The 17,013-nt window shown below is 37.1% G+C and overlaps 2 protein-coding genes across 2 annotated transcripts; one reads left to right on the top strand and one right to left on the bottom strand.

Moving 5' to 3' along the window:
- The first annotated feature begins 24 nt into the window (after positions 1-24).
- Positions 25-2,987, top strand: faua (FAU ubiquitin like and ribosomal protein S30 fusion a). Its single transcript, XM_049590547.1, has 5 exons — positions 25-100; positions 567-648; positions 802-946; positions 2,507-2,562; positions 2,765-2,987. The coding sequence occupies exons 2-5, from the start codon at positions 574-576 to the stop codon at positions 2,888-2,890; spliced, it is 402 nt and encodes a 133-aa protein (XP_049446504.1). The 5' UTR covers positions 25-100; positions 567-573; the 3' UTR covers positions 2,891-2,987.
- Positions 2,988-3,203: 216 nt separating this feature from the next.
- fkbp3 (FKBP prolyl isomerase 3) lies at positions 3,204-5,869 on the bottom strand. The gene is made up of 7 exons (XM_049590540.1): positions 5,718-5,869; positions 5,248-5,349; positions 5,025-5,126; positions 4,474-4,609; positions 4,061-4,128; positions 3,857-3,954; positions 3,204-3,563 (listed from the first exon to the last, which is right to left on the bottom strand). The coding sequence occupies exons 1-7, from the start codon at positions 5,820-5,822 to the stop codon at positions 3,509-3,511; spliced, it is 666 nt and encodes a 221-aa protein (XP_049446497.1). The 5' UTR covers positions 5,823-5,869; the 3' UTR covers positions 3,204-3,508.
- Between the last annotated feature and the right edge of the window lie 11,144 nt (positions 5,870-17,013).

Genomic DNA, 17,013 nt, shown 5'->3' with positions numbered 1-17,013 from the left:
TACCGCTTCCGGATCAGCTTACGTAAATCCGCACATGCGCAGACTCGGCCCTCAAACAGCCCTTTTCATGCCTAGCGCTGAACGACTAGCATCAAACGAGGTAAGGCCTGAGCAATTTAAGTAAAAAAAACCCAAATGTGTAAAACTCGGACACATTTTGCTGCTCTAATATATCGCCTAAGTCACCATTTATCTCATGTAATACGGACTTTGAACAATTACGCGTCATTTTACGTGCTTTTAAGCGACTTTATGAAACGCGTGTCCCATGCGGCTAGTGGAGCTAGCATAGCATTAGCTAGCTACCGAGAGAGACATGTCCGGGCAGAATCCGCGCACGTTGCTTTACACTAATTCTCGTCAGTGTTAAGCTTTATAATAAGATAAATACTTAGACATTATATTTTCATGTTTAAGTTAATAAACTAGCGTAGATACTGGCACAACGTGGCGGCTTTTGGGCACTGTTTGCTGTCACAAATAAATCCGACGCCACAAGTTGGTTTCCGCATCACTAACATGTATCATGACTAAAAGGAGCTTGTCCCTTCTGTGTTTTATTCCAGCGTCAAGATGCAGCTCTTCTTGCGTGCCCAGAACACTCACACCCTTGAGGTGACCGGACAGGAGACTGTTGGACAGATCAAGGTAAAATATACACAAGCTGTTGAGACCTTTGAACTCAAAGAAGTCATAACGTGAATGCAGTGCTGCTTTGAATGACCCATATGACCCCTCTGCTAATGATTTCACTTCTATGGAGCTTTGATTAAAACGTCATTCCTTTGGTGTGTCACTCAGGCCCATGTCCAGGATCTGGAGGGTCTCCTGGTTGAGGATCAGGTGCTGTTGCTTGCTGGATGCCCACTTGAGGATGAAGCCTCTCTGGCATCCTGTGGTGTCTCAGAGCACTGCACCCTGGAGGTAGCTGGCAGGCTGCTGGGAGGTCAGTGTGCAGGATCATTACACAACCCTATGTGTTTGAAGAAACACCATATTCAGGGGGCACAAATTACACTGAATATGCTCCCTAACCACTGATAAGTTAGCAATTGAATGTGTAAGCAAATCATCTGCTCTTAAACAGCACTTTATTTTGATTTAGCACATGACAATTTAGAGTATACTGCTAGCAGAATAAGACCAGCCATGATGCACAGTCCATTAAATTGAAGATCATCACCATGGATGAATACACAAATAACTAAATGTTTTAATTAGACTATGGACTGGGAGTTTAAATCACTACTTCAGTAATGTTTTATTGAATTTTTGGACAATGCGACGCTAATTTCTGATATCACCAGACTTGCCAGGATACAATTTTGATTCAGTTCAGGGGCCTGTGATCGATATGACTATATGCCTATTTCACACAGCCTGTTACAGAAGAAGCTGGCACCCATTTCTTTTTTACTTTTGGCAATAGAGATAAAAACAACACATAGTTGTACATGCTGGTACAGAGTTAAGTAAAGAAATATTTTCATTTTAACCCAAATCATCGTTTCCCTAAAATTTCAGGGCTGTCTGGTTTAAAGCCCTGAAGGCAAACTTCTCCCAACAGCCATAATACATGAATTAAGAATAACTGTCAGTTCACAGACAAAGTATTTTTTTGCTAATCACCCTTTATTAGCTCAAGCAAGCCTAGCAACTAGCGGCGTTTTACTCTTCCCATATCTGAACAAGTCACGGGTACGATATATAGTTTTTCTTACTGACCGTAGGTTTTAGTTGCTGCAGCTGTCGACAGAACAGTTGAAGCCCGCATACGTGTTTTGTTTAACCTGATAGTGTTGAAACAGAGCAGCTAATGTTGCTGTGAAGCAGCGATACTCACCTTACTGCCCATGGGCCAAATCTGGCTGGCCCCTCAACCATTTTATAATTCACAATGAAAATAAATTGATTCACACTGGTTTTATTTATGTATTTATTTGTATTTTTAACATGTATACAATGCCTAAGTGCAAACATTAAAGTGCCGAGGGAGGATCTCCCAGTTGCTGCAAAGGGGGCCGGGGCGAAGTCCAGAATGTGGATAAGTGGCCCCTGTGCAATGCAAATTGAGTATGCCTGCTACAGAGAGAAGTTAGGGAAGTGAGATGCTCAACCAGGCGGGTACTTTTTGTGTCTCATCCTGCATTGTTTATATAGGAACTGCGTTGTCTGTTGACCTGTGTGTTCCATGAAATCCAAAATATTTCCCAGCTGTAAACCTGTTTCCAAGTAAATATCCTCATTATTGTCACTGTCTCTGTCTTGGCTGCTTGCTGAATTTCACTTTTCATAAATTACATTTGATTGTTGATCAGTGGATTATTACACCACTAATATTTAAGATTATGATCATGGATGAATATACAGTTGGCTAAATGTGTTCAGTACACCCCAGATTTAACATTTGAACCTTTTTAGTACACAAGTGTCTTAACAATTGCAGGAGCTGGTTTGTCTGAAACATCCCAATTAACGCTTCCTTTTTTCTTTTGTCCCTCCTCAGGTAAAGTTCACGGCTCTCTGGCCCGTGCCGGAAAAGTGAGGGGACAGACGCCCAAGGTAAGAAGGTTTCATGCTTTTTCTGACACCTTGTGTTCTTGTATAATTTTGTTTCACGTCGTTGGACCTCAAAAACACACGTATAGCACTTGGAATGTAATTTGTGTGTGTGCATGTTTGCATACATGTGATGAGCTGGTCATTAAGAACCATACATGATTTTAGACAAATGACCAACGCTTGCTCCTGTCTCATCGTGCAGGTCGACAAGCAGGAGAAGAAGAAAAAGAAGACTGGCCGTGCCAAGCGTCGCATCCAGTACAACAGGCGCTTTGTGAACGTGGTGCCCACCTTCGGAAAGAAGAAGGGACCCAACGCCAACTCCTAAGTGCTCCAATGCCCAACAGGAGAATCACGACCCATCAGCTTTTACCAGGTTAAATGTTATCCTGCTGTACAGAATAAAAATTTGGCTTGGAACAAAAGAGCACTCTGGGTGTGGTGTGTCCTGCAATGCTATTCATGTGCCTGTGAATCTGACCACAATACATAGCTGTAGCGTTCATACCAAAACAAGTACAAATCATTTACTTGATGTAAATTAGATGAAACCTAAAAGTTTTCCTCCACTGATGGCATGCATATCAGTAATTAAACTTGACAACTGACATCCAACTTCTGTCACCATAAATAAACAATCATTTAGTCTCTGAAACAGGTTTATTTATCATTTACATTGTACATGCAAAAGAACAAAACATAATGCAAAGAGTAAGGTTTCAGGGTATGTACATTATTGACAAGCCATCACATTTTGGCCCAAACTGAAAATGCTGTAATAACTGATCACTGTTTATTGTAACGTGTTGATAAATGATAACGTAGGAACAAAAAGGTGCAATCCAAATGCCATTTTAACTTGATTCTTTACAGCAAAGGCCATTGAGTATTTTTTTTTTCCCCCTCCACCCCTGAAATGCAGTGCATGCTGAGCAGCAGTTACCCGTTAATCCACCGCCACCAGCTCAACCTCGAAGATCAGCTTTGCGTTGGGAGGAATTCTGGGAGAGCTGGAGTTAAGAAACAGAACTCAGCTGATACAAAATGAAAATGTTTTCATCAGATCAAATTACAGCTGCAGTACAGGAAAAACATGATGTGTACCAACACACCCAAAAGAGACTCGTCCTGCTAATAGCTGCAACCACAGAATGCATTACTGAACACCTGGTCACCTGTGTTGGCAGGTAAACAAGAAAAACCCTTCGACTAAACTGAACAGCGCATCACATTACTTTATAAATCAATATATCAGCACACATCGAAGCACAAAACTAGCCAGTGAAAAGGATACTTGGAGTCAGGGAGACCCTTCTTCCCGTAGGCCCACTCTGGTTCAATCTCCAGTCGAGCTGTTTCACCCTTACTCATCGTCATGATGGCCTCGTCCCACTGAAATAAAAATAGTACTGATGATGACGTGCAGTGGAGGAAGAGTGTCATATTAAAGGACTGACAAGTGTTTAGGTGCTGAGCAAAAAACACGAGAAGCACTCACTCCTCTGATGACTCTGCCCAAGCCGGCTTTGAAGGACAGTGGTTTGGATTGCTTCTTCTTTCTCGCCGCTGCACAGAGAGAGAGAACAGTGTGACACTTTGAGCACCACAAGCTGAGTGTCATCTAGTTCCATTATATTGGAGATTTGGTAACTCAAACCAGAAGAGTCTAAACTGATAGATAGCACTACAGGTGAGAGGAAAAATGTTTGAGTTTGGGGTGAACTGTCCCTTTACATCTGCAGGCAGACTCTTTACAGGATGCTGATTTCATCTGTATCTATAACCACGATAAACAAGTGCTATTATTGTTTAAACAGATGAACTGGGTGATGAAAATAAACTCTGAAAGTGTCTAAACAGGTCAGGTTATCAAGAGCATTTTGTAAATTTTAGGGTGCATGTCAGATGTACTTGTGGGAATATTGGTGTCGAAGACAGTCCCATCCTCCAGAGAGCCAGTGTACCAGCAGCTCACAGTGTCACCTTTCTTTGGGAAGTTGGTTTTGTCGCCTTTCTTCAGCACTGACTTGAAGTACTTTGGTGGACCCTGAGGGAAACAAACACAGCAGTACTTAAAGGGGAACACCGCCCAAATTAATTAAGACTCCCAATATATTATTTCCACGGCCTTGGAAAGTCCAACCAATATTTGAGGACATGAGCTATTCCCTCTCAAAGCCAGAGAGTATGTTCTTCTTGATATACCCAAATTTACTCAGCTCTGGAACAGAGAATGTACCCATATACTCCTGCATGCTCTCAGTGTCATCTACAACATCTTTCCCAATTCACTGTCCTTGGAGCAGCTCCAGCTTTTATACGCTATGACATCACCAACTGAGTTTGAGCTCTAGTTTTTGATTTGGGGGGAACTGTTCATGTTTACTAATATTTTTGAACTGTATATAATATAAAAAGACAAATCAACAACATCCCCTAAATCCAGGCCCCTGGACCAGTACCTCATCCACAGCCTCTGTCGGGACTTCTTTGGGCTTTTCTTCAATTTTCACAGCTTTAACCTGCTCGGTCACCTCTTCAATTGGCTCCGTGCCTTTAAACCTCTGCACAAGACACACAAAGCATTAAATACACATTGTTAAATGAGCTTGTGAGCCAACCCAGACAGTGTGTGTCAGCCCCACAGATGCAGTGTCACCATGTCTCATCATCATCATCACTTACTTTGCTCTCAAACAGCTGATTGTAGGCAGTGATCAGTTGCTCTTTCTTTGCTGTTTTGGCGACGTTTTTGATGTTTCCCAGCAGCTTGTGCTCATTGAGGAACTGAAAGGGAAATGTGAATTAGAAGGAGAATACATGACGACAACTTAAACTACCATCTGATAAGTGTGACTCATAAATGAGGCTTATTTAAACAAAATGACATTAACCAGTGAATGCAGCTGCTTCTCTTCCTGGTCATATTTAATAACAAGCACTGGCTTCTATCTAAACAATGCAGCACTCTCTTGTGCGAGTGTGACTGTGTATCTGGTGTATATTGCACCTTGCTACATGCTAACACACAGCAGCCTCACAGATGTAGCTCCGCAGCTAACCACGCAGCATGCTGCAGCTCACACTCAGCGTTTACACTCTAACATTCACATATTCAGGCTGAAATCACAGAGACATCAAAGCGATAAACGTACCGAGTGGGCTGCATTGTCCTGAATGAACTTTATAATGTCTTTTTTGGGCAAATCGTCACTTTTGAGCTGCTCATCGCTCCACTCCCGTGTTGGTTCATCCGCCATTTTGAGAGGCGAATTGGTTAAGCTTGACCCTCCTGGCGTATTGTATCCTAAAAACTGCGAAGACTTTTTGTTTCATTATTAATAATTCTGATTCAACCAATGATTAATTTCAAGACATAGTTGGACATTGTAAAAAAAAAGGTAAAGTCAAGTGAGTCTACAGTTATAATTGAAAATATTTTAATCATTATACGAGCGAGTTACATTACATCTCTCTAATGTGTTTGCTGCCACCTAGTGGACAAATACACAAACAAACGTTTCAGTGGGAAACATTACTGTGAACTACAAAATACACTCTACAAAAGAAACTAACTGTCATACATGATAAAACTTTACAGCTGTTTAAACCACCAGTCATGGGAGATAAAACATGTTTCAAATGTTCAGCATGAGCTTGTTTCCTGTCACATCCAAACTCTTCCATGCATCTGACATATTTTGTCATCTGTTCTATGTACTGTAGTGGGATCTTTGTCAGAGTCACAATGCCTTTTATTATCACTGTGTCATTATAAACACAACGTGCACACAAGGTGCTGGCAGTTAAAACCACATCCTTCATAGGTGACAAAGAAATGTCATATAGCTACAGCATGTTCATATGCCTGAGATTTTGCAAATCTAAACTTTTTGTTTTAAATATTTTAGTAATAACACAACCATGTTTTTGTAAACACTGCAGTGAAATCAACCTCTGCTCACATTAAACACTTTCTAATCAGTATTCATTCTGGTTATTAATCTATACAACTGTGCATCCCCACCCGCCTTCCTGATTTTTGTCAACATGCTATAGGCTATTTTGGCAACAATTAAATCGTAGGCAACTGGACTTTGATTTTGTCTGGAAGACGTTTCGCCTCTTATCCAAGCGGCTTCATCAGTTCTCAACGCATCGGTCTGACTAGTCCTCACTAGTCTGACAAACAGTGGAGTAAGACTCAGGTTTTTAACCTCTGTGGAGGTGTACACCCACCACCCTCATAAGACAATACTTCGTTAGTGGAGTTTCACTGGACCATTGTTTGGGTCAGGTGAGTCACACTAGTGAACGACAGTCGTTAGGAGTGAGTGGGGCCACTGGTGAGCAACAGTCATTAGGCATAATGTGTGGTTACCAGTGAACGACTGTCGTTGTGTTTCTTTGAGCCACTTGAGGTTAGTTTCGGGCAGTCTTTGTTGTTCAATCTCTTAGGTACAGCAGCAACGGCCGCACTGTAAATGGGGGATAGGTGGTGTCTCAGGCCACCTCCCCTATTTAGAGACGGCTTCTCTATTTTAACGTAGATGGATTCTTTCACCCCTCTTTCGAACCATCTGTCCTCTCTGTCCAAGATTTTCACATTGCTGTCCTCAAAGGAGTGAGCCTTCTCCTTTAGATGTAAATAAACAGCAGAAACTGGACCTGAGGAGTTTGCCCTTCTCCTTAATTTAATAATCAATCTTGCCTTCTTTTTCAGGCTTTTGAGACGTCAGCAAACTTTAACACATCAAAATTAAACAGCCATTCCTTTTTTTCCTTAACTTAACACCAAGACTTTTCAGGGTTTTGTGGAGCCATGTCATGGAAGATTAGCTCTCTTTTTTTCCTCCTGAAAATCTTTGAATCCATCGACCTCAAAGTTCAAATTATTCCTGTAGATATTCAGCATATCAGTCTCCTTAAAAAATGGAGAAAAGTTATTTTACTGTTGAATAAGTGTTTGAATTACTCAAGTTAAACACCTGCTTCTTTATTCTATCCTCTGTCAGTTTGATGACCCAGCCCATCTCTACTTGAATTGCCAGAATGGGGGAAAATCTGTGAACCCCAGAAAGCGCTGTAACTCAATTCTCATTTCTCTGTTGTCTTAAAAATTTAAATGTCATAGAAATATAAAACTATCTCAGGTCATTATGATAAATTAAAGTGTATCATCAAAAAAAAAACCTCATACTAAAAGATATCACTCAAAAGTTTTTAAAAATCATTAAAAAGTAAGGATATAGTGTGACATAAAAACTAATTCAAAACGTCATAAAATAGTAAGTCAGAAAAAAGTAAGTCAGAAAAAAGTAATCAAAATATGTCATGACTTTTTTTCATGGTTTTGGACGACATACTATACTGCGACTTTTTTTCACGGTTTTGGACGACATGCTATACTATGACTTTTATTCACGATTTTTGACGACATAGTATTCTATTACTTTTATTCATGATTTTGGACGACATACTATACTATGACTTTTTTTCACGATTTATGACGACATACTATACTATGACTTTTATTCACGATTTTTGACAACATAGTATTCTACAAAACCCAAAACCAGTGAAGTTGGCACGTTATGTAAATCGTAGATAAAAACAGAATACAATGATTTGCAAATCCTTTTCAACCTATATTCAATTGAATACACTGCAAAGACAAGATGTTTAATGTTCAAACTGAGAAACTTTTTTTTTTTTTTGGCAAATAATCATTAACTTAGAATTTAAAGGCAGCAACACATTGCAAAAAAGTTGGCACAGGGGCCTTTTTACCACTGTGTTACATCGCCTTTCCTTTTAACGACACTCAGTAAACGTTTGGGAACTGAGGAGACCAATTTTTGAAGCTTTTCAGGTGGAACTCTTTCCCATTCTTGCTTAATGTACAGCTTAAGTTGTTCAACAGTCCGGGGTCTCCATTGTCGTATTTTACGCTTCATAATGCGCCACACATTTTCAATGGGAGACAGGTCTGGACTACAGGCAGGCCAGTCTAGTACCCGCACTCTTTTACTATGGAGCCATGCTGTTGTAACACGTGCAGAATGTGGCTTGGCATTGTCTTGCTGAAATAAGCAGGGGCGTCCATGAAAAAGATGTTGCTTGGATGGCAACATATGTTGCTCCAAAACCTGTATGTACCTTTCAGCATTAATGGTGCCTTCACATATGTGTAAGTTGCCCGTGCCTTGGGCACTAATACACCCCCATACCATCACAGATGCTGGCTTTTGAACTTTGCGCCTATAACAGTCCGGATGGTTCTTTTCCTCTTTGGTCCGAGGACACGACGCGTCCACAGTTTCAAAAACAATTTGAAATGTGGACTCGTCAGACCACAGAACACTTTTCCACTTTGCATCAGTCCATCTTAGATGAGCTCGGGCCCAGCGAAGCTGGCGGCGTTTCTGGGTGCTGTTGATAAATGGCTTTCGCTTTGCATTGTAGAGTTTTAACTTGCACTTGCAGATGTAGCGACGAACTGTAGTTACTGACAGTGGTTTTCTGAAGTGTTCCTGAGCCCATGTGGTGATGTCCTTTACACACTGATGTCGGTTTTGATGCAGTACCGCCTGAGGATCGAAGGTCACGGGCATTCAATGTTGGTTTTCGGCCTTGTTGCTTACGTGCAGTGATTTCTCCAGATTCTCTGAACCTTTTTCGATATTACGGACCGTAGATGATGAAATCCCTAAATTTCTTGCAATAGCTCGTTGAGGAATGTTGTTCTTAAACTGTTCGACAATCAGCTCACGCATTTGTTCACTAAGTGGTGACCCTCGCCCCATCCTTGTTTGTGAATGACTGAGCATTTCAGGGAAGCTGCTTTTATACCCAATCATGGCACCCACCTGTTCACAATGAGCCCGTTCACCTGTGGGATGTTCCAAATAAGTGTTTGATGAGCATTCCTCAACTTTCTCAGTCTTTTTTGCCACTTGTGCCAGCTTTTTTGAAACATGTTGCAGGCATCAAATTCCAAATGAGCTAATATTTGCAAAAAATTACAAAGTTTACCTGTTTGAACATTAAGTAACTTGTCTTTGCAGTGTATTCAATTGAATATAGGTTGAAAAGGATTTGCAAATCATTGTATTCTGTTTTTATTTACGGTTTACACAACGTGCCAACTTCACTGGTTTTGGGTTTTGTATTACTTTTATTCACGATTTTGGACGACATAAAATACTATGACTTTTTTTCACGATTTGTGACGACATACTGTACTATGATTTTTTTTTCATGATTTTGGACGACATGCTATACTATGACTTTTTTTCATGATTTTGGACGACGTGCTATTCTATGGTGTTTTTTCATGGTTTTTGTCGAGAAAATATACTACAATGTTTTTTTCATGATTTTGGACGACATAATATGCTATGAGTTTTTTCCAAAGTTTTGGACGACATACTATACTATGACGTTTTTCATGGTTTTTGATGACTGTTATGACCCAGGTCATTGTTTTCTGCTATTGTTGTCTTTGGGTTGATCTGCAGTGATCTGATGTTCTCTCTCCTCCTGGCGTGATTGGTTGTTGCAAAGCAGGTGGTGAGGTGCTGATTGGGCCATCCGAAGAAGATTGCTGACACCGCATGGGCCATTGCGAGACAGAGGGTTTTTAAACCACCAGCAGACAGAAGCTCTTCTCTCCTTTTCACCCTTCCACCACCACCAAAGCCAGTACTTAGACTATGTTTGTGTGTTGTGCCGAAGTTACTGCAGGCAAAATAAACTCCTGATTCGAGTAAATAAGTGTGTATATTTTGATAATTTTGTTAATTAGCGAAGGTATTCGATTTATGTTGTGTAGGTGAGTGGAGTTATGTTAGAAGCTTAATGTTTAGGATTATTAGTTGTTTTTTCTTGTATCACTTTTGTCGAGCACTGTTATAGAGCACAAAAGCAGTACTGGCTGGAGTGAGAAGCTCTTTTTGTTTGGCATTGCCATGTTCTTTTCTCCTGTTTTGAAAGGTAGGAATTTTGGTTACAAAAGTGTCTTTTATTTTTCATTTCTTTATATTTAGGTAAGTTTAGGGTCCATAAGTATGTTTTTGTTTGTCGTCTTGGGCACTGCTCACATCTGAAGACAAAATAAACAGCTTTCTTTGTTGTTTAAAGCACTGTGTAACTGGTATTTCTTGGTAGTGGGAAGAGTGGGGGACAAAACAAGACACATTATACTATTAAGTTTTTCATAGTTTTTGACAACATAGTATACTATTACTTTTTTTATGTCATCAAAAACCATGAAAAATGACATAGTGTACTATGTCGTCCAAAACAATGAAAGAAAGTGATAAAATATTATGTCGTCAAAAATCAGGAAAAAAAGTCACAGTATAGTATGTTGTCAAAAACCAATGAAAAAACATCATATAGTATGTCGTCATAGATCATGAAAAAAGTCATAGTATAGTATGTCGTCCAATATCATGAAAAAAGTCATGGTATAGTATGTTGTCCAATATCATGAAAAAAGTCATGGTGTAGCATGTCGTCCAAAACCATGAAAAAATTCACAGTATAGCATGTCGTCCAAAATCATGAAAAAAGTCATAGTATAGTATGTCGTCCAAAACCATGAAAAAATTCATAGTATAGCATGTCGTCCAAAACCATGAAAAAATTCATAGTATAGCATGTCGTCCAAAACCATGAAAAAAGTCATAGTATAGCATGTCGTTCAAAATCATGAAAAAAGTCATAGTATAGTATGTCGTCCAAAATCATGAAAAAAGTCATAGTATAGTATGTCGTCCAAAATCATGAAAAAAAGTCATGGTATAGTATGTCGTCCAAAATCATGAAAAAAGTCATGGTATAGTATGTCGTCCAAAATCATGAAAAAAAGTCATAGTATAGCATGTCGTCCAAAATCATGAAAAAATTCATAGTATAGCATGTCGTCCAAAACCATGAAAAAATTCATAGTATAGCATGTCGTCCAATATCATGAAAAAAGTCATGGTGTAGCATGTCGTCCAAAACCATGAAAAAAGTCATAGTATAGTATGTCGTCCAAAACCATGAAAAAATTCATAGTACAGCATGTCGTCCAAAATCATGAAAAAAGTCATAGTATAGTATGTCGTCCAAAATCATGAAAAAAAGTCATAGGATAGTATGTCATCCAAAATCATGAAAAAAAGTCATAGTATAGTATATCGTCCAAAATCATGAAAAAAGTCATGGTATAGTATGTGGTTCAAAATCATGAAAAAAGTCATGGTATAGTATGTCATCCAAAATCATGAAAAAAGTCATAGTATAGCACATCTTAAAAAATCATGTAAAAAAAAGTCATAGTATAGCATGTCGTCCAAAATCATGAAAAAAAGTCATAGTATAGCATGTCGTTCAAAATCATGAAAAAAGTCATAGTATAGTATGTCGTCCAAAATCATGAAAAAAGTCATGGTGTAGCATGTCGTTCAAAATCATGAAAAAAGTCATAGTATAGTATGTCATCCAAAATCATGAAAAAATTCATAGTATAGCATGTCGTCCAATATCATGAAAAAAAGTCATGGTGTAGCATGTCGTCCAAAACCATGAAAAAATTCATAGTATAGCATGTCGTCCAAAATCATGAAAAAAGTCATAGTATAGTATGTCGTCCAAAACCATGAAAAAATTCATAGTACAGCATGTCGTCCAAAATCATGAAAAAAAGTCATGGTATAGTATGTCGTCCAAAATCATGAAAAAAAGTCTTAGTATAGTATGTCGTCCAAAATCATGAAAAAAGTCATGGTATAGTATGTCGTCCAAAATCATGAAAAAAGTCATGGTATAGTATGTCGTCCAAAATCATGAAAAAAAGTCATAGTATAGTATGTCGTCCAAAATCATGAAAAAAAGTCATGGTATAGTATGTCGTCCAAAATCATGAAAAAAGTCATAGTATAGTATGTCGTCCAAAATCATGAAAAAAGTCATAGTATAGTATGTCGTCCAAAATCATGAAAAAAGTCATAGTATAGTATGTCGTCAAAATCATGAAAAAAAGTCATGGTATAGTATGTCGTCCAAAATCATGAAAAAAGTCATAGTATAGTATGTCGTTCAAAATCATGAAAAAAGTCATAGTATAGTATGTCGTCCAAAATCATGAAAAAAGTCATGGTGTAGCATGTCGTCCAAAACCATGAAAAAAGTCATAGTATAGTATGTCATCCAAAATCATGAAAAAAGTCATAGTATAGTATGTCGTCCAAAACCATGAAAAAAAGTCATGGTATAGTATGTTGTCCAAAATCATGAAAAAAAGTCATAGTATAGCATGTCGTCCAAAATCATGAAAAAAAGTCATAGTATAGCATGTCGTCCAAATTCATGAAAAAAGTCATGGTATAGTATGTCGTCCAAAATCATGAAAAAAAGTCATAGTATAGCATGTCGTCCAAATTCATGAAAAAAGTCATGGTATAGTATGTCGTCCAAAATCATGAAAAAAGTCATAGTATAGCATGTCGTCCAAAATCATGAAAAAAGTCATAGTATAGTACGTCGTTCAAAATCATGAAAAAAGTCATGGTATAGTATGTCGTCCAAAATCATGAAAAAAGTCATGGTGTAGCATGTCGTCCAAAACCATGAAAAAAGTCATAGTATAGTATGTCATCCAAAATCATGAAAAAATTCATAGTATAGCATGTCGTCCAATATCATGAAAAAAAGTCATGGTGTAGCATGTCGTCCAAAACCATGAAAAAATTCATAGTATAGCATGTCGTCCAAAATCATGAAAAAAGTCATAGTATAGTATGTCGTCTAAAATCATGAAAAAAAGTCATGGTATAGCATGTCGTCCAAAACCATGAAAAAATTCATAGTACAGCATGTCGTCCAAAATCATGAAAAAAGTCATAGTATAGTATGTCGTCTAAAATCATGAAAAAAAGTCATGGTATAGTATGTCGTCCAAAATCATGAAAAAAAGTCATGGTATAGTATGTCGTCCAAAATCATGAAAAAAGTCATAGTATAGTATGTCGTCCAAAATCATGAAAAAAAGTCATGGTATAGTATGTCGTCCAAAATCATGAAAAAAGTCATGGTATAGTATGTCGTCCAAAATCATGAAAAAAGTCATAGTATAGTATGTCGTTCAAAATCATGAAAAAAGTCATGGTGTAGCATGTCGTCCAAAACCATGAAAAAAGTCATGGTATAGTATGTCGTCCAAAATCATGAAAAAAGTCATGGTGTAGCATGTCGTCCAAAACCATGAAAAAAGTCATGGTATAGTATGTCGTCCAAAATCATGAAAAAAAGTCATGGTATAGTATGTCGTCCAAAATCATGAAAAAAGTCATAGTATAGTATGTCGTCCAAAATCATGAAAAAATTAATGTTATAGTATGTCGTCCAAAATCATGAAAAAAGTCATGGTATAGTATGTCGTCCAAAATCATGAAAAAAAGTCATGGTATAGTATGTCGTCCAAAATCATGAAAAAAGTCATAGTATAGTATGTCGTCCAAAATCATGAAAAAAGTCATGGTATAGTATGTCGTCCAAAATCATGAAAAAAAGTCATAGTATAGTATGTCGTCCAAAATCATGAAAAAAGTCATAGTATAGTATGTCGTCAAAATCATGAAAAAAAGTCATGGTATAGTATGTCGTCCAAAATCATGAAAAAAGTCATGGTGTAGCATGTCGTCCAAAACCATGAAAAAAGTCATGGTATAGTATGTCGTCCAAAATCATGAAAAAAGTCATGGTATAGTATGTCGTCCAAAATCATGAAAAAAGTCATGGTATAGTATGTCGTCCAAAATCATGAAAAAAGTCATAGTATAGTATGTCATCCAAATTCATGAAAAAAGTCATGGTATAGCATGTCGTCCAAAATCATGAAAAAAATTGATGTTATAGTATGTCGTCCAAAATCATGAAAAAAGTCATGGTATAGTATGTCGTCCAAATTCATGAAAAAAGTCATGGTGTAGTATGTCGTCCAAAATCATGAAAAAAGTCATGGTATAGTATGTAGTCCAAAACCATGAAAAAAAGTCATAGTATAGCATGTCATCCAAATTCATGAAAAAAGTCATAGTATAGCATGTCGTCCAAAATCATGAAAAAAGTCATAGTATAGCATGTCGTCCAAAATCATGAAAAAAGTCATAGTATAGTATGTCGTCCAAATTCATGAAAAAAGTCATGGTGTAGTATGTCGTCCAAAATCATGAAAAAAGTCATGGTATAGTATGTAGTCCAAAACCATGAAAAAAAGTCATAGTATAGCATGTCATCCAAATTCATGAAAAAAGTCATAGTATAGCATGTCGTCCAAAATCATGAAAAAAGTCATAGTATAGTATGTCGTCCAAAATCATGAAAAAAGTCATGGTATAGTATGTAGTCCAAAACCATGAAAAAAAGTCATAGTATAGCATGTCATCCAAATTCATGAAAAAAGTCATAGTATAGCATGTCGTCCAAAATCATGAAAAAAGTCATAGTATAGTATGTCGTCCAAATTCATGAAAAAAGTCATAGTATAGCATGTCGTCCAAAATCATGAAAAAAGTCATGGTATAGTATGTCATCCAAAACCATGAAAAAAATTCATAGTATAGCATGTCATCCAAAACCATGAAAAAAATTCATAGTATAGCATGTCGTCCAAATTCATGAAAAAAGTCATAGTATAGCATGTCGTCCAAAATCATGAAAAAAATTCATAGTATAGCATGTCGTCCAAATTCATGAAAAAAGTCATAGTATAGCATGTCGTCCAAAATCATGAAAAAAGTCATAGTATAGTATGTCTTCCAAATTCATGAAAAAAGTCATAGTATAGTATGTCGTCCAAAATCATGAAAAAAAGTCATAGTATAGTATGTCGTCCAAAATCATGAAAAAAGTCATGGTATAGTATGTGGTCCAAAATCATGAAAAAAGTCATAGTATAGTATGTGGTCCAAAATCATGAAAAAAAGTCATAGTATAGTATGTTGTCCAAAATCATGAAAAAAAGTCATGGTATAGTATGTCGTCCAAAATCATGAAAAAAAGTCATAGTATAGCATGTCATCCAAATTCATGAAAAAAGTCATAGTATAGCATGTCGTCCAAATTCATGAAAAAATTCATAGTATAGCATGTCGTCCAATATCATGAAAAAAGTCATGGTGTAGCATGTCGTCCAAAACCATGAAAAAAGTCATAGTATAGTATGTCGTCCAAAACCATGAAAAAATTCATAGTACAGCATGTCGTCCAAAATCATGAAAAAAGTCATAGTATAGTATGTCGTCCAAAATCATGAAAAAAAGTCATAGGATAGCATGTCGTCCAAAATCATGAAAAAAAGTCATGGTATAGTATGTCGTCCAAAATCATGAAAAAAAGTCATAGTATAGTATGTCGTCCAAAATCATGAAAAAAGTCATGGTATAGTATGTCGTCCAAAATCATGAAAAAAGTCATAGTATAGCATGTCGTCCAAAATCATGAAAAAAGTCATAGTATAGTATGTCGTCCAAGATCATGAAAAAAAGTCATGGTATAGTATGTCGTCCAAAATCATGAAAAAAAGTCATGGTGTAGCATGTCGTTCAAAATCATGAAAAAAGTCGTAGTATAGTATGTTGTCCAAAATCATGAAAAAATTCATAGTATAGTATGTTGTCCAAAATCATGAAAAAAAGTCATGGTATAGTATGTCGTCCAAAATCATGAAAAAAAGTCATGGTATAGTATGTCGTCCAAAACCATGAAAAAAAGTCATAGTACAGCATGTCGTCCAAAACCATGAAAAAAAGTCATCGTATCGCATGTCGTCCAAAATCATGAAAAAAAGTCATGGTATAGTATGTCGTCCAAATTCATGAAAAAAGTCATCGTATAGCATGTCGTCAAATATCATGAAAAAAAGTCATGGTATAGTATGTCTTCCAAATTCATGAAAAAAAAGTCATGGTATAGAATGTCGTCCAAAATCATGAAAAAAAGTCATAGTATAGCATGTCGTCAAATATCATGAAAAAAAGTCATGGTATAGTATGTCTTCCAAATTCATGAAAAAAAAGTCATGGTATAGAATGTCGTCCAAAATCATGAAAAAAAGTCATAGTATAGCATGTCGTCAAATATCATGAAAAAAAGTCACAGTATAGCATGTCGTCCAAATTCATGAAAAAAAGTCATAGTATAGCATGTCGTCAAATATCATGAAAAAAAGTCATGGTACAGTATGTCTTCCAAATTCATGAAAAAAAAGTCATGGTATAGAATGTCGTCCAAAATCATGAAAAAAAGTCATAGTATAGCATGTCGTCAAATATCATGAAAAAAAGTCATGGTACAGTATGTCTTCCAAATTCATGAAAAAAAAGTCACAGTATAGTATGTCGTCCAAATTCATGAAAAAAGTCATCGTATAGCATGTCGTCAAATATCATGAAAAAAAGT

This window comes from Epinephelus fuscoguttatus, linkage group LG11 (assembly GCF_011397635.1).
Source record: "Epinephelus fuscoguttatus linkage group LG11, E.fuscoguttatus.final_Chr_v1".
Taxonomy (NCBI): Eukaryota; Metazoa; Chordata; class Actinopteri; order Perciformes; family Serranidae; genus Epinephelus; species Epinephelus fuscoguttatus.
The sequence above is the reverse complement of the archived record's forward strand: the minus strand, read 5'-3'. Positions and strand labels throughout refer to the sequence as shown.

What these genes read in the sequence shown, in the direction of transcription:
- fkbp3 (XM_049590540.1), bottom strand. Translation starts at nt 5,822, where the DNA reads ATGGCGGATGAACCAACACGGGAGTGGAGCGATGAGCAGCTCAAAAGT. An exon ending in TGGGCAGAGTCATCAGAGGA is followed by an intron (nt 3,955 to 4,060) that starts GTGAGTGCTTCT and finishes TTTTTATTTCAG; the next exon opens with TGGGACGAGGCCATCATGAC. An exon ending in AAGGGTCTCCCTGACTCCAA is followed by an intron (nt 3,564 to 3,856) that starts GTATCCTTTTCA and finishes CAGCTCTCCCAG; the next exon opens with AATTCCTCCCAACGCAAAGC.
- faua (XM_049590547.1), top strand. Translation starts at nt 574, where the DNA reads ATGCAGCTCTTCTTGCGTGCCCAGAACACTCACACCCTTGAGGTGACC. An exon ending in AGACTGTTGGACAGATCAAG is followed by an intron (nt 649 to 801) that starts GTAAAATATACA and finishes TGTGTCACTCAG; the next exon opens with GCCCATGTCCAGGATCTGGA. An exon ending in AGCTGGCAGGCTGCTGGGAG is followed by an intron (nt 947 to 2,506) that starts GTCAGTGTGCAG and finishes GTCCCTCCTCAG; the next exon opens with GTAAAGTTCACGGCTCTCTG.